General features: G+C 35.2%; 1 protein-coding gene across 1 annotated transcript in view; it reads right to left on the minus strand.

The window, feature by feature from the left end:
• Positions 1–17,256, minus strand: part of LOC306865033 (mitogen-activated protein kinase kinase kinase 3-like) — a 56,753-nt gene that overhangs the window by 11,810 nt on the left and 27,687 nt on the right. The window contains exons 6-12 of the mRNA XM_079409361.1: positions 16,057–16,156; positions 15,062–15,175; positions 14,516–14,630; positions 11,350–11,483; positions 8,725–8,798; positions 4,579–4,640; positions 1,311–1,382 (exon numbers count right to left, since the gene is read on the minus strand). Of these exons, the coding sequence (XP_079265487.1) occupies positions 1,311–1,382; positions 4,579–4,640; positions 8,725–8,798; positions 11,350–11,483; positions 14,516–14,630; positions 15,062–15,175; positions 16,057–16,156 (671 nt within the window). The remainder of the gene's footprint in view (positions 1–1,310; positions 1,383–4,578; positions 4,641–8,724; positions 8,799–11,349; positions 11,484–14,515; positions 14,631–15,061; positions 15,176–16,056; positions 16,157–17,256) is intronic.

Genomic DNA, 17,256 nt, shown 5'->3' on the forward strand with positions numbered 1-17,256 from the left:
GTTTATTTTTTTTTATTCTATAGAATGGCACTAAGAACGTCTAGCTCATAGGTTTGACTGCCAGAGAACACACATGATACATTGTTTGTTACCTTAAAAACACTCAAATCTGCTTTGGTAAAAGCATCTACCAAATGCATAAATAACAATCCCTATAAACTAATTAAATCTTTGCAGAATTCAGATGTTCTGAATCATCTCTTCATGCTTTAAGGCACATGCAATCAACATGTCCAAACATCTTTATATTCCTCTTCCTCCCATTCCCTAATTCTCTCTCTCACGCTCTTCTTTTCCTTTGTCTCTCACTTCCTCCATCAACCTTTCCACAAAGCAGGAAGCTCCTCTCAGTACAGTGTTTTGTAACAGTCAGTGTGCCCCATCAGGGGAAACACAAATAAAACACACACACACACACACTAGGTCTTTAATATATTTCTCGAGTTCTGGAGAAACTCAAATCATGTTAGCCATATGGACATCTTTATCTGCCTCCAGCACTGCACATAATGTAAGGAATTTGTAATATCCCTGTTGAAAATATCAGCACCTGTGTAACAGCATCAAATCAGCATAAACTAGCCCTCTAGATGAAAATGTGTTTTGTATTTTGGTTGTGGCAGACTAACAATTTATGGATGTAGGCTGCAAACGCATGCTTGATTCCAAGTAGGAGAATCAGCAAGAACACGGTCCTGTTCTGTGCCATTGAGCAATGCCCTCCACGCTAACACAATCCAGAGGGACGTTGTATGCAATTAGCGAATTGTGACTTGCTTTGGATAAGAAAGCATCCGCTAAATGTTAACCAAAGAATTAATTTACTAATTAGGCGCTCTGAGAATTGAGGAGAGGCTCCAAATACCAGACTGAAGTTTTTGCTCTTAACACCAGTTTTCATGCAAACTTGCATCGTTACTTTGTGAAAAAAATAATGGTGTAATTATAAAAGAGAAACAAAACATATGTGATACCATTTGTTTAGAATAAATTCATCAAACCCAGACAGAAACTACTAACTTTCATTGCATTTTCTGAAATGATTATTAAATGATTATCAAATTATAATAGCATTTACATTATAAATGATAAATTATACTATTTATAGATTTTAACTCTTTTTAGCATTATGAACTACTTTATTCAACTTCATTTACATTTAAGCTCTCAGTTAAGTCTCATTAAAAAAAACTTGATTAATGAAGTTCATAAATAATTTCAAAATAATTAATGACATACACACAGTCACTGTTTGTTTAGTTATAAATAGCACCGTTGCATGCACATTCTTCTGGTAAAGGACAGCTTACCGTCACCGTAGTCTTTACTGCGACTGGACATGTGGAACTGGCGTGGGAAGGTCCCGTGTTTCCCATGACGCCCTGCAGGTGGAGCAGTTACATACAGACCGGTTAGATGCATGGTTGACATGAGCAATGGTTTACCAACAAGCATTTAATCTTCATTCACAGAAAACAGCAAATATTGATAATGAAACTGACAGAGTATTTGACATTAAGATATGTGACCATGTATGTAGTCGCTGAATAAACTGTGAGGGACACCTCATAAAATCAGATAAGCAGGGCCTGCTGTAGTGAGGAGCTCTTGAGTCTTTACCACAGGCCAGGGCACTTCATTCATTCAAAACTAGAACACTCCCATTATAAACAACTGAGCTGTCTACTGCTCTACAGAGCAGACGGCTATGAGACTGAATTTAAGGACATGTCCAGCTTATGTGAAAATGGTTCAATTTGGTTGAATCTCACAAAAACTACGGAAATGTCCAATGTATATGTAAACAATTATTAGTAGTCTATTGTAATGCAAAAAAAAAAAAAAAAAACTTATTTGCATTACTGTAATAATACACAAAATAATACATTTGGATAAATCTCACACAAAAAAAGGAAATTACCCAAGTATATTTTATAGATCTTCACTCCAATATATAATTTCAGTAATAAGAAAGAGATTTTTTGCACTGTAATAGATTACTAACACACACACACATATATACATATACACATACATATATATATATATATATATATACATATATGTGTATATATATATATATATATATATATATATATATATATATATATATATATATATATATATATATATATATATATATATACATATATACATATATATATACATATGTGTGTGTGTGTGGCCTATTAAGTGCAATATATAATTATATATAATAAGTACTAATTTAATAATATATTAATTTTTTAGTTCTAATAAAAAAAACTGCCCAGACAGGATGATTTATGTATTACATTATGTATGGCATTTGTGTATTACAGTTGTTTTTACCCCCATAAAATTACATGGAATCTGGCCAAAAATCTGTTTAATTGTCATTAAAAATTATTTTGCATTACAAGTAATAATAATGCATTGTTTCTTTGAATATTTTAAACTGTAAAAAAAAAAAAAAGAATTGACAAAAAAGTTACTAACTGTCATGAAAATAATGTCAAAAAAAGCAATGCAATTGTGATTCACCCATTTCTCCTCTAAATAAAGAGACTGAAAAAAAGATTATAATGTAAAAAAGAAAAAGTTAGGGACAAAAAGAAAAGGACGGGAAAGAATGAGCAGGACAGAGTAAGTGGCTGTGCGTAAACACAAGCAGGCGACCCTGACTAGCTCGGAGGAGTGTTGCGTTCTGATGCCGCATGCAATTGAAAGCAGCTGTTGAGTGAGTCGACTGCCTCCCCATGTGCTGTTTGCAGCCCGTCTCCCAGGGAGACCCAGTGATTTGCTCTGTTTAGAAGCAGAGTGCAGAGAGGAAAAATCTACTCACAAGACCAGAGGAAAAAAAACGGCCTGCTCTCTATGGAGAAATCCTCAGTGTTTGGGATCTGAATGCATGTATGAGTGTGCTTGGCCTTCAATGGAAAGACACGCACGTTGTCAATATCATAGAGCTCTTTTTATTCTTTAACAGACTGGGATGTAAATGGTTTGTGTGTAAAAAGGAAAGTTTCTGTGAAAAGTGTTTTTGTGCATGTGTGTGTGACTGGCCTCCCTCTGTTGGGGAAGATTACTATCTCATTATCAGGCAGGCCTGCTCTATTTGATCGCCGCTCAAGAGGAAAAACAACAGAGGGAGAGCTGGGCATGAGCGTGAGAGCTGGAGAGCGAGAGTGACAGAGCAAAGGAGAGACAGAGAATACTAACCAGGGAAGGACATGAGAGAAAATCTCCTTGTTTAACCACTCCAGTAACTTTCAATCGCTCAGCACAGCAGAAGAAAAGGAATGAAAGGGAAAAAGGAGAGAGAAAATCTCATTTTCTCTCCATCGATACAGGTCTATAACTCTGTTCCAAAAACCTAGTGAACTGCCAACGCAGACAGACTTATCAAACTGAAAAAAAAATCTATTTCTATTATTATTATAAAATTTTGCTCAATTTATGCTAAAAAAATAACCAAAGAGATATATAATAATATATAAAAATCGATTTCTTAATCAATATCTTTTTAGTTTAAATATCTAAATGTCCTTTAAGCAAGATAAATGTAATGAAACAAATATTTTATATTGTAATAAAATCTTACAATATTACTATTTTCGCTGTATTTTGATCAAATAAATGCAGCATAAATGCAAAATAAACATTTTTTGAAACATTAAAAAAAATATTATTCCAAACTTTTGACCAGTAGTGTGCATACACAAATTTTTTTAAATTACATTTTGCTAAATTTATGCTCAAAAAAATTGCCAATGAGATATATAATATTAATATTAAAAATAATAAGATATAGTAACTAGAACTTTAAGATAGTCTTAAAAAACAACCTTATATTTAACGGAATTTTGATTCCAAAAAGGTATAATCCTTTGCAAGGAAGACAAAAAAAAAAATCTACAAAAAATGGGATGAAGATTAAAAAATATAAATATATTCTATTTAATTAAGAAAAGAATAATAAAACAATACAATTTAATTAAAATGCTATAAGTATAAACTACAGTTTATACTTATGATTATAGCATTATAGCATTTTAATACATTCTCCATATTTTTATTACTATTCTAATATTATCTTATTATTTGAATATTATTATATTATTCTGATATTTAGAATACTATTATAAATATCTTTAATTGAACAGAAAATATTAATACAAAATAAACCAACTTAAAATACACTAAAATTCTATAATTATAATACATTTCACGTGAAAATCAATGGCAGAAATCAATTTTGACTCAAATCTCCCATGTGCTTCAAAAACAAGGTTATGTACAGGGTACCAATGAGGCTCCCTTAGAAGATAGCTGCCTATCTAGGCAGTAAACATCAAAGCAGCTCACTATATTTGGGAACAGAGGTACAGTCACAGCCACATTCAACAGGACTGCAAATGTACAGTCTTGTTTTGACGAGACGCCCCATTAGCAACACAGAGTGACCACAGTCAACAGCTCAAAGGAAGAACCTTTGCCCCTGTCATAGAGAACCAGTTGTATAATGGAGCAGAGACCATTAAAACAAGCCCACAGCTCTGACAGAAATCCATATTCACTTGCTCATGTCAACCTCACCTTTGTATTCATAGTTGTGGTTCAGGTAATTGTTGTCCCGGTTGTTCTGGGAGAATGGCGGGCTGTGAAAACACAAGGAGAGAAGAAGGAGAAACTATGGGTTATTTTTGCTTGTTACTCCCTTGTGGGCAGTGGTGAGATTGGGCCGCACCGTCTGCCTGGCCTACATTCCTGCACTGCACAGTCCCGTCGTGCCAATGTGACCACCTGCCACCTGTCGTTAAGCTGAGATTTTCTTTACCTGATATCTGACCCGACATACTAACGTCTGACCATTCATCAGGGTTTTGTAAACTTTTGAATAGCACAACGAAAGCATTGTGTCAGTCAAATGTAGTGACTCCAAAAAGTATGTGGACATGTAGGCCACCATCTTTTCACTTTATAAGCAATTTTGCTTTTATTTACATTTAGTAGAAGCTTTTATCAAAAGCGACTCACAAATGAGGACAATGGAAGCAATCAAAATCAACAAAAGAGCAAGAATATGCAAGTGCTATAACAAGTCTCAGTTTGAACTTTGTATTCATCAAAGCCTGAAAAAATATATTCACAAAAAACACAACTGTTTTCAACGTTGATGTTAATCTCGCATGTTTCTTGAGACTATTTGAAGACTACTGAAGACCATTTCAAAATATATTAAATTAGAAAACTGTTACATTTCAAAAAAATATTTAACAACATTACTATTTTAACAATATTTTATTGCATTTTAATCAAATAAATGCAGCCTTGACGAGCTTAAGAAGACTTTTTAAAAAACATTACTGACCCCAAACTTTTGAACAGCATTATATAATAAACAATAAAAGTTTTAGAATTAATCTATAGTTTCGCTCTCTCAAATTCTGACTTTTTTTAAAATGGCATTTCATTTGGTATTTAACTCAACTGCATGTGCACAGCATCAATTTTTTTTTTTCATAAGTATATTTTTGTGTTCTCAAGTCCTCAGTGATGCCTCAGTTATGCAGAAAACAGATTCAGAAACAGATTAATCATATTTTCCAGGCAAACAAATGATCTGATCTGCCATCACTCGCTCAGCTGTGGGTAGTTAGACAGCAAAGATTATTGTTTTTGTTTAAATCAATGTGAGCTGTAGCTGGCATTGATTCACAAAACAAAGAGGCTCTTGCACACGAGGATGATATAAAAAATGACACTGATCTTCCCTCTGCCAATCAAGACGCCCAATCAATATCTGTGCTTAAAGTCAACATAAATCAGCAAATTGCAACCTTGTTTATTTGAATAATATGCAGTTCAGTGTGAAAAGGGATAATCAACAAGACTTAAGTGACAAGCAAGACTTGATTTTATCCTTTTAAAGGGGCGGGGTCTAATAAGAGGACTTGATGATGTCAGCATAAATTTAAAGTCATTTAAGGCTACGTTCACACAGTTAGTTTTTGGAATTGACAACCGCATTTTCTTTACAGGTGTGAGTCTCGAAATATCTCGTTCACACAGCCGCTTACCGTTATGTTTAGAATGCTGTCTGTATGAACTTGCAACAGGAGTCAAGCCCCTATTCCTTACCAGTAACCATAGCGACAGTGACCAAAGTAAAATCAAAGATGGCGACGTCCATAAAACTGAAAGTCTTATCACTTTCTGACACGACAAGAGTCCAATCGAGCCGCGAGTTCATTCGTCAAATCTTCATTAACCAACAGCAGCTTTTAAATTTGGGTTTGAATCGCGTGGACGCACGCAGAACACAAAACTTACGGGAGCACATCCAGTGGAAAACTGACGGGATCTAAAAAAAATTCAGATGACACGCAGCACATTTCTCCGTCACTGTAAGTTACAGAAAACACATGAAAACACGTAACACACATTAGACGCGCATTTGTGCGGCAGAGCGGCTCTCTTTCGCGCTGTATGACGTGACAGACAACTAGTAGTCCAGTCCTGTTCCGTTCTCACAGCGCGTGTGTTCCGAGAATGCGGTTGTGAATCCTGAATATTTACGGGTGTGAGTTCGGTTACAGAATGCGGTTGTCACATCCGTAAATAACCGTACTGTGTGTGAATGTAACCGTATTAAGGACTCAAATACGGGATTGACAACCATATTCTGCTGCTGTGTGAACGTAGCCTAAGAGGTGGAGCAACTTGGTATATTTTTTATGAAATATTGCAGGAATAACATTCACAGAGAAACCTTCAGAGTAAATTAGTTGCATTAAAAAAGTAATTGGGAACGATTTTATTGTTGACATTAAGATGAAAAAAAAAAAAATGCTTTTGAACTCTTACAGGCAATGGCAATAACAAAAAAGTCATGAGTTAATTTGCAGAAAGACAAAGTGATTGTTATTGCCCCGACCCCGTTATCCCTGTCGGACGGTGACGTCAGTACGGAGCGGGGGGATCGGCGAGACCCCGGATAATGGGCACACACACACCCGTATGAGGGGAAAAATTTCCATGCACTTGTTTCCTGCCATTGTTCTGAGAGCTAAAAGCCAGATAAGGCTCGTGCAGGTATTATTATCTCCCTTCTCTTTCCCTCTCTCTCTCTCCCTCTCACTTTCCTGTCTTTCATTCTCACTCTTTCTTTCCCCTGTTTTTTGTTTCACACTGCATTATTGACCGACTCTTTTTATAACAATAGCACACAGGAAACAGAGAGCAGAATAGATTGGTGAGATCAACCCACTCTCTTTCTCCATCTTCCTCTCTTTCACTCTCATTCGTTCTCTCTCTCTGAGCAGAGCAGAGGCGGTGAGCGATAGCACTGGAATCCAGGCGTCCTGATAAGCAAGCTGTCGCCATGGTGACATCCAGGGCTTCCTGGTTGGCCTCTGTGACGACCTGATTCCATTTCCTTTCTGGGCAGCTGGTACGTTTATCAGATATCCCTACCCGTAATTATTATAATATACTCATTAAAGGTGAAGTGCGTACTTGTTGGAACATTAAAAAAACATTCTTCCATCGTCCAAAAACATTCTTCCATTTAAATGCAGAGACAACTATAAATAAGGCATTTTTAGTTTGATTTCATCTAACTACAAGTAGTGACGATACTAAACAACATTTTAGTAATGTGACTGTATTTCTGCTGTTTTTAAAACAATGCCCAACAGCTAGTCGATCAGTGAGAATATTTTTGATATTTTTGTGGATAAATACTGAAAACGTAAAAAAAATAAAAAATAATAATAATTAAATTTGGAAAAACCAACACTAAAATGAATAAAATTTGACTCCAATAAACTAAACTGAAATTTAAAAAAGCTCAATAATGAATTTTTGTTTAGTATTAAAAACTAATTTTTTTTTACACAATTACATAACATTATTTCAATAATGGCACCAGAAAACACTAGAAATTTAAAACCAACATTTAAATGTTATCAGTTTACACAAACTTCTGCAGCAAAATTATTTTAGTATAATTTATAAACTATTATACTGTTTATTTATATTTTGAATTAACTTTTATTTTCATGTTTTCAGTTTATTTTAATTTTCAATTTCTATGTAGCTTTAATTTTTTTTCTGTTTTAGTCATTTTAGTATTTCAGCTTATATTTCAATTAGTTGCCAAGGCAACATTTATTTTTTTTAAATTTCGTTTTTTTGGTTAATATTCGTCTTTTATTTTATTTCAGCTTTATTTCAAATAACGATAATTTTATTAATAGTTTTAGTTATTTTTTACTGTTATTTATTCAAAAACTTTGAAAAAATAGAAAATAGGAAAAGTCAAAAGACTACAAATGAAATAAACATACAGTTCAACAAAATAAAAAAATAAAAAACGATTTAAATTCAAAATAAAAAAAAATATATACAGTATTTAAAAACCTACCATCACTATAGCTGTACGTTCACATTGTGCATTGTTAAGTCGTTTTAAGTTCATAAACATTGCATTTGTTTCAATCTGCTGTGCACCCACAGTTTTTCAAACGTGCCACTGCAGTACTGCAAGTATTGCTGGCTCTTGTATGATAAATTGCTTGTGATGTGCCTCATTTGTAAGTCACTTTGGATAAAAGCATCTGCCAAATGTAAATACCAGGCTTTCTTAAACCCCAATTAGTAGGGTGGTCTTTTTAAAAATGTAGTCTTGTACATCCCTGATACACACACAAGTTCATAATATAGAGGTGTCTGGCCCACCTGTCCAGTGCTTGGTCCAGTGACTGACAGCTGCTGGAAAGTGACCCATTTGCACTCCCGAACGGTTCCATAATCTACAGACAAAAAATAAATGACATAATTTCATTGCATTACATCTTTCATTATGGTTTGTGCATCTGAACCTTAGCCCTCGACAAGACTGACGTAAGATTTTCCATGAACCAATGCCCATAATATGTCCGAGCTTCCTTTTCCCCAGACTGTTATAAAGAGCACAGTTACACAGAACAGTAACATCTTGTACACTTTAAACAAATAAAAGTACAGGGCAAAAGAACATGAGAGACCAAAAAAGTTCATTATTGTTTATTTTCATTGGACTTTTCACACTTTGTTAGCGATTATTAAATTAAATTATTATATTATTATAATCAATTTGTTATATACCAGGAATACAAATCACCCACCAAATCCATCAGTTCTGGCATACCTCAAGGTTCTGTCTTGGGCCCTCTTCTTTTCACTATTTATATTTTACCAATTGGAAATTAATCAAACAGTATGTGTTTAATTTCCACTGCTATACTGATGACATTCAGATTTACTTTAGCATACCTTCCACTTCAGTGTTTCCTCCACCTACATTAACAGCTTAAATCAAGGAACTTAAGCTTTGGCTTGAGGCAAATTAATTTAAATTTAACTGGTAAACTGAGGTAATATTGATTGGCTCTGAAGTTGCTATATCTAAACTATCCGGTCAACTGATGTGTCGTGGTACTCTCCATAATGGCGGAAGACAGTCACTTGGAGGAGAATAATAAAGTCGCTATTTTTGTTTTCTTTGTGCACAAAAGGTATTCTCGTAGCTTTGTAAAATTACGGTTGAACCACATGGACTATTTTACCAATGTCCTTACTACATTTTCTGGGTCTGGGAACATTTCAGTTGCATTGCTCTCTATGGAGGGTCATAAAGCTCTCAGATTTCATCAAAAATATCTAAAAGGGGTCATATGACGTGATTTCATGTTTTCCTTTCTCTTTGGAGTGTTACAAGCTGTTCGTGCATAGATAAGATCCGTAAAGTCGCAAAGATTAAAGTCTCAAAGAGATATTCTTTCTAAAATTTAAGACTCAACCATACCTTCCTAAAACGCCTCATTCAAACAGGCCCCCACATATCTGCGTCACTGTGTTGGACGATTTGCATAACACCATCCAAATGTATACGCAAAGAAAGAAGGCGCAATTTATATTCTCGCTGCAGTACTATGTCACTGCCGCCATGTCGTGGAGACGCTGTGTGTTTCCAAATATGGTAAGGAGCTTAACATTTCCATCACATGCTTGAGATATTCGGCCAATCACAACGCACTGGATAGCTGACCAATCAGAGCAAGCTGGTCTTTTCAGAAAGATAACCTTTGTAAAAATCTATATGTTTCACAAAGGTGGGGCAGAGAGGAGCAACAATAATGTACAGTAGTGTTGGGCGGTATACCGGTTCATACCGAATACCGGTGTTTATTTTTGTTATGATATGATAATTTTTTTAATACCGGTGTATGTAATTTAAACAACGTTCAGAATGCGACACTGTTTGAGAGAGGTTTCTTTTCACAGTTGCACTGTGGTGAGGACACAGCTGTATGTGTTACTATGCATTCCGAAACTGAAGCTGTGGAACTAGTAGAACGTGATGATACAGAAGAACTCATCCACAATATCCACCACACTGATCGCCACAAATATCCACCGCCCCCTGCCTGTTCTGTGCAGTGAGCAGCAGAGAAGCAACACATTCAGCTGGCTGTATCGCAGCAGACTCGTCAGTAAATGAGTTCAAAACAGCGTTTCCAAGCATCTGCCGCTTACTGACTGTTTCAAAGTATAAATATGAGCATACATCGTCTGTTAATATTATGCACTTTTTTGTTTGTTGTTTTTTTAGTTTGTTACACAGACGCAGACAGTGTGCTGCATGAGACAAAAAATTGATATAGCCGAAACCACCTCATAGCCGCTCTCTAGTGTAGATGCATGTTGATTTTATCAGACGATGTCGCGATAATAAAAGTGACTCCTGGTTAACGTATTAATGTCTCGTGTTTAGTCACTATTTAGTGTGGAATTTTTCAACAATATTCACTCATCATGACAGTAAACTAGGGCATTCTAAGTCAATCTACTGCAGTATTTCCTCTCTCAATCAGTACAAAATGTGGTTAACACATGGTCATGCGTGAAAAAATACCATCATATACTGTGTAACCAGTATAATTTTGAAAAATACCGTGATATCAATTTTTGGTCATAACGCCCAGCTCTAATGTACAGTATGTGGAACCTTAAACCGTGTAAACACATTGCATTACACCAAATACACAAAATAATGTTATTTTTAGCATCGTCATATGACCCCTTTAATTTATGTTCCGAAGAAGAACGAAGATCTTACGGGTTTGGAACTACATGAGGGTGAGTAATTAATGACAGAATTTTTATTTCTGATGCAACACTCATAACCCAGCTGTGTATAAGTGTTAATCATTGCTTAAAGTGTTAAAAGTGTCTATTTAAAAATACGTGGTATGTGTGAAAGCACAGTCTTGATGTAACTTTAATCACAGCTGTAATCTACAGCTCCAAACAAAGGCTTACACTGGAGTCGAGCGTTTCTGGGATGAACTCTCCTTCACTGTGGATGCTGGTGTAAGACCCCTGCCGAGCGATCTGCTGTTGTTCTTCTGGTACGCTGCCCGGAGGGGGTGAGGTGCGGCCCGTGTTCAGAGAACCTGCAGACAGACGGAGTAAGGTTAGCATGACACATCACGCAGTCTGATGCAAAAAAAAAAAAAAAAAAAAGTCTGGAATAGTAATACTTTCACAGCAACTAATAACAGAGTTCAGGATGCCAGAAACAAAAAGAAGTCGAGCAGACTGAGGTGAATAATGACTGGGATGGAAGCGTGGTGTGAGTGACAGGTACATGTGAGCAGAATGTGTGAGGAAGAGACAAAACAGAGCTGATGGAGAGAAATAAAGAAAAGGAGGATTTGACAGCGCAAATGGAGGATGAATACAGAGAGTTTAATGAAAAAGAAAGGCATTAACATTTAAAAAAAAAAATGTGACAAGAAAGGATGGAGAAAAAGCATGATGGCACTATCGCCATTGCTCTTCCTATTATTTTATAATTATTATATCCATTTACATTTTCCTTTATGTGTAACTGAATTTTTATTGTATAACACTGTAAAATATTTGTGATGCCAACAATGCACACAAAAACTAATACTGATAAATGCACTAAAATGTATTATTTAAAATGTTTTCAAAATACACCTATATATTTGGAGCATATGAATACTTGATGAATACTTCAATATGAAAACTATATACAGTTTGTGTGTATACAAATACTGTTCAAAAGTTTGGGGTTGGTAAGGTTTTTTTTAGTCTCTTATGCTCACCAAAGCTGCAGTTATTTGATTAGAAATACAGTAAAAGCAGGATATTGTTGAATATTTTTATAATTTAAAATAAATGTTTTCAATTTTAATTGTTTTTCTCTTTAAAAATGTAATTTATTCCTGTGATGCAAAGTTGAATTTTCATGCAACATAATCCGCCAGAAATCATCCTAATATGCTAAATTTGGTTCAAAAGAAACATTATTATTAAACAATTATTATTATCATTATTAATACAAATATTTATTTTTAGAAAAAAAACATTTTTTGTGGAAACATTTATAAAAAAAATTAAGATTCTTTGATGAATAGAAAGAATAGCATTTATTTGAAATAGATGGGGTTTTTTTGTAATAATGTAAAAATCTTTACTGACACTGTTGGGAAATTGAGTATCTATTTATTTTGGGGAAAAAACCTTACTGACTCTTGAGACATATTTTGTAAATTAAATTATTGATTCTAATTATATTTATTGATATTAAAATTGCTAAAAACATTTTTAAAAAAGACAGTAAATTCATTTATAATGTTACAAAAGATTTCTAATTCAAAAGTTCTTTAAAATTCTGTTCTTATGTTTTAATATTTTAGGAAGTAACATTTGTCCTCAGTTTCTAGGAATAAAATAGGCTGTTTTTGTTACTGTACCTTTAATACTTCAATACATAAGTGAACTATGATAGATACAGTGAATGTGGGAGGTTATGTTAATGTTCTAAAGCAGGGATGGGCAACGATGGTCCTGGAGTGCCGCGGTCCTGTAGAGTTTAGTTCCAACCCTAATCAAACACACCTGAACAATCTAATCAAGGTCTTCAGAATTACTAGGGCTACAGGCAGGTGAGGTTTCTTTCAGGGTTGGAGCTAAACTCTGCAGGACATCGGCACACCAGGACCGAAACGGACTACCCCTATTCTAAAGAATGTGATGTCATAACCATGACTATTTTTGGATTTAAAAAAGCAACTAGTTCTTCATGACATGACCTTTTTAAATGCTATTTTTATTAACCAACTGCATAACATCATACAAACCAACTGCAAAACATGCTATGTAGGCAGTGCAGAAGTATTTCTTCTTCACCCCATTATGATGACAAATGCTGACTGCTCTGACACTGAAATCTGTAAAAATACATCCTTGACATTCAGCCAGCAAAAACCTACATCCTCCATCATTCGGTATGAAACAGGAAGCGAGCTATCTCCTCTCTCTCGTCTCGTTCTCAGGTGTGAAAACAAAGCGATGGTGCCAAACACTAAAATAACGTGAGAGGGTGAGCAAGAGTGTTTGTCACTGAGCTCTCTATCTCTGAAAAATACTTGGCTCTATACACGCTCTATTTGGAGACAACACTCGGTCATGTTTTGCATAAAATTCATGTTATGAACTTCACTTCTCACTGTTTATTGGCTGCTGAATACAGTTAATAACCTGATCAGACCTACATCTAATTAATATTACCTTACAAAAAAAATGCCATGCTGCCAGATTTAAAACACTATGAAGACAAACAAACATGTTTCGTGTCATTAATATGTGTTTGCATGTTAAAAGAGACATGACAAATGGGTGTGAATTCACACTCTTTCACTGCTGACAGAGCAAAAAGCTGTGAGAGATACCTTTTCAAACACTACAAACTCGTTCCACTAGTCTTTGGTGCTCTCTACGATCTGAGACTGACAATGAAATGATTTTACAAAACAGAGCCTGAATCAAACTCAAGATACCCTTGATTGTCCTTACAGCGTCCTAAATGCTACATCAGTCAAATATGACTTCTGTCATTGGTTTCCTGCCTGAATTTGCATATACGTGCATTTCATGGACTGCATTTGCAAGCAGACTAATACTCCATTATTACACTGAAATATAAAGACGTTTGAAAACGGTATCCGTATTGGCGTAGATTGCAAAAACAGTACCTAAATCCATAAGGAGGCACAAAAATACAAATGTGATGTCTCTGAGAAAAGGATTCTACATGACTGACATGTAAACAAGCACCCAAATTGATATTCCAGAATGTGCATTCAAGTAAACTGTTTATTTGGTACATGCATTTCTAGCGAACTGATTCCAACTAGCCAAATATAACGTAAATGCAATCGCACAGGGAAGCGGTATCAAACTGATGATTTTAATCCACTCTTCTGCCATTCAAAACATCCTAAATGATTTTTCCAGGCTTTCTCTAACAGCCCTGACGTCACTGAGCTCTTTGATGCCATTCTCCAGGCCTGATGGAGAAAGTGCAAACAAAGCATATGATAAAGCCATTATATACTGCCGTTTTGACTGCTGTGTGTGTGTGTTAGGGGTGTGTGTGTGAGCCAGCGTGACGCACCTGTAGAGTGTTTGCGCACTCGTTCAGAGCCTTTGAGAACCGAGGCTTTGAGATCTCCCAGGGACCTTGATGACTTCATCTCGCTCTGCTTGTCTTGGCCGCTCACCTGAAGGAACTGTGGAGAGGTGGACATATATAACGAATTCTGCTAAAATAAAAAAATATAGTAGTTCGTTTTCAATAAAAACGTCTACGCAACCTTAAAAGAGCTTCAGTGGCAAAATTATGTAAGACATTAAAAGAGAATACATCCTTAATTAAGGTTTTTACAGAATAATTTAGTTTTTCCTAAAAATATAACTTAAATATAACCATAAATATTATAATTAATTTAAAAAAAATTTTTTTTAACAAAATGTATGTTGTTTATTTTACCTGAATAATACAAAGGTCTAAACAGTAAAGGATGTGTAGTTGTAAGCATGTGGTCTGAGAACTAGTTCATGTACTGGTTAGGGTTTCCATTTGGGTTTAGGTGTTGTTTTGGTTTTGGCTTTGGTTTGGGTTTAGTTTGGGTTGCTTTGCTTTGTTTTGGCTTGGACTCACTTGGTTGTTGGGAGGTGTTTTCAGAATCACTCTCAGTAGGTTCATTCCAGAGCTGGAGCTCAATCCCTGAACTGCTCGGTCCAAATCCTCCTGACACTTCAGAGCCACCAACATCTAAGAACACACGTCATTAATAAAATGCAGAGTTTAAAAACGAAATATAAATGACATGCACAGAAATGCTAAAATTCAAGTAACTGAAGAGTAATTGATATGTAGTGTCAAAAGCTGATAAAGTGGGGTGCAAAAGTCTGAAACATGTACCCATTTTGCATTCTTTTATAATCTCTTTTATAATTTAATAATTTTCATTAGATTGCCATTCAAAGGTTTGGGGTAGGTAGGACTTATTAATGTTTCAAAGTCTCTTCTGCTCACCAAGTCTGCATTTATTTGATAAAAATATAGTAAAAAATAGTAACATTGTGAAGTATTATTACAATTTGAAACTTTCTAATATGCTGAGTTGGTGCTCAGGAAATATTTCTCATTGTAAATGTTGAAAGCTGTTGTGCTGCTTAATATTTTTGTGAAAGCATTGATTCAGTTTTTCTGGATTCTTTGATGACCACATTTATTTGAAATAGAAATCTGTAATGTTCTTACTGACACTTATCAATTTAACGCATCCTAGCTGAAAAAAGTATTTACTACTAAAATTAATACTCAATAAAAATGATTTATAAATTAATAAATAAAATATTCTTAGTGACCCCAAACTTTTGAACAGTAGTGTATATGAAAAAAATAATACACCTCATTTTTGCTTTAATGACAGCATGTAAATAATGACTTATTTACAACTTTTTACCATCAGTGAATTTGGGAAGTGAAACAAACTACCATTTTTGTTAACAAACCCAACAGGCACAATCGTTGGCTGATGCAGATAATACCAAAATGACCAATTATGGGCTGATTAATTGTTCTGGCTCATGTATATTGATCTATCACTAAGAAACAAATACAATAAGCTTCTAGGATCAATACACCACCTCTTTATCAGTGTAGTATAGGTCCATTTGCTGACCGAAGGCCTCGGTCACCTTCTGAAGCAGATCCTTGAACTTCAGTGGCCTTTGGAATGGAATGATTCTAAAGCAAGAGAAGAAAAAGTCTGGTCAAACCAAAATGACTTTAAGGCACCTGCAAATTTGAAGTACAACGGACATTCCTTTCTTTTAGTTTCACTGTCCATACGTAAGCGGGATGTAAACATGGTACTGTGGACGTGCATGATGGCACCCTTCCAATCATGGGGCACATCCTGACATTTGGGGTCGTTGCCATAGCAACAGAGGTGATGAAGGACAGGTCAGTTGAACATCGGTGGAAAGCGATCTGACGGTGCAGAATCATTAATCAGCATACGGAAAGGCGTCACCACTGATGTGTGCGAGTCAGTACTCCTACAGCCATTTATGGTGTATTCATGCATGGGACAGACCATAAACGGTGTCTCTGCTTATTTCAACGAGCGTGACAATGTTTAGAGTGTGCGTCAGTGTGTGGGGCGAGCGAAAAAGGAACTGAGAGTGTAAACTGGTTTGTGTGCATGCTTGATGATAATGCAAGGCAAGCATGATGAGTTTAAATGTGCATATGAGTGTGTGTCTGGCCTAATCAAGCGGAGCGGACCACTGTTTCAACACCGGGGCCCACATCACAACACACACAAAGGCAGATGGAGCACTTCCTGAGAGGAAAGAGGAAAAAAAGTGGAGCAGCGCTGGAAGTAGCAGGAAGCATGTTTTCCCCTTCTCCAAGTTTAGCACACCAGCCAACTTTTGCCAGACACACACAGCAATTCATATATAATATTTTTGAAGAAGTATTATCATGTGACTTTTTTTGTATCAAAGTTCACAAGAATAGAAAGAACAGAATTTATTTGATATACAAATCTTTTTTGACAAAGTTACTATGACTTTTGATCAATTTAATGCATCTTTGCTGTGTAAAAATATTAATTTTGGTAACATTTCACAATAAGGTCACATAAGTTAATGCATTAATACTAACGAACAATGAGCTTTACATGTGTTACAGTATTTATTAATCTGTTCATTTTAGTTAATAAAAATTCAACTGTTCATTGTTAGTAAATAGTAACAGATAAAGCTTTTGATTTTAATAATGTATTAGTAAGTATAGTTATAATTAAGATTAATACATTTTTTAGAAGTATGTTTAAA

This window comes from Barbus barbus (genome assembly GCF_936440315.1).
Source record: "Barbus barbus genome assembly, chromosome: 46".
Taxonomy (NCBI): Eukaryota; Metazoa; Chordata; class Actinopteri; order Cypriniformes; family Cyprinidae; genus Barbus; species Barbus barbus.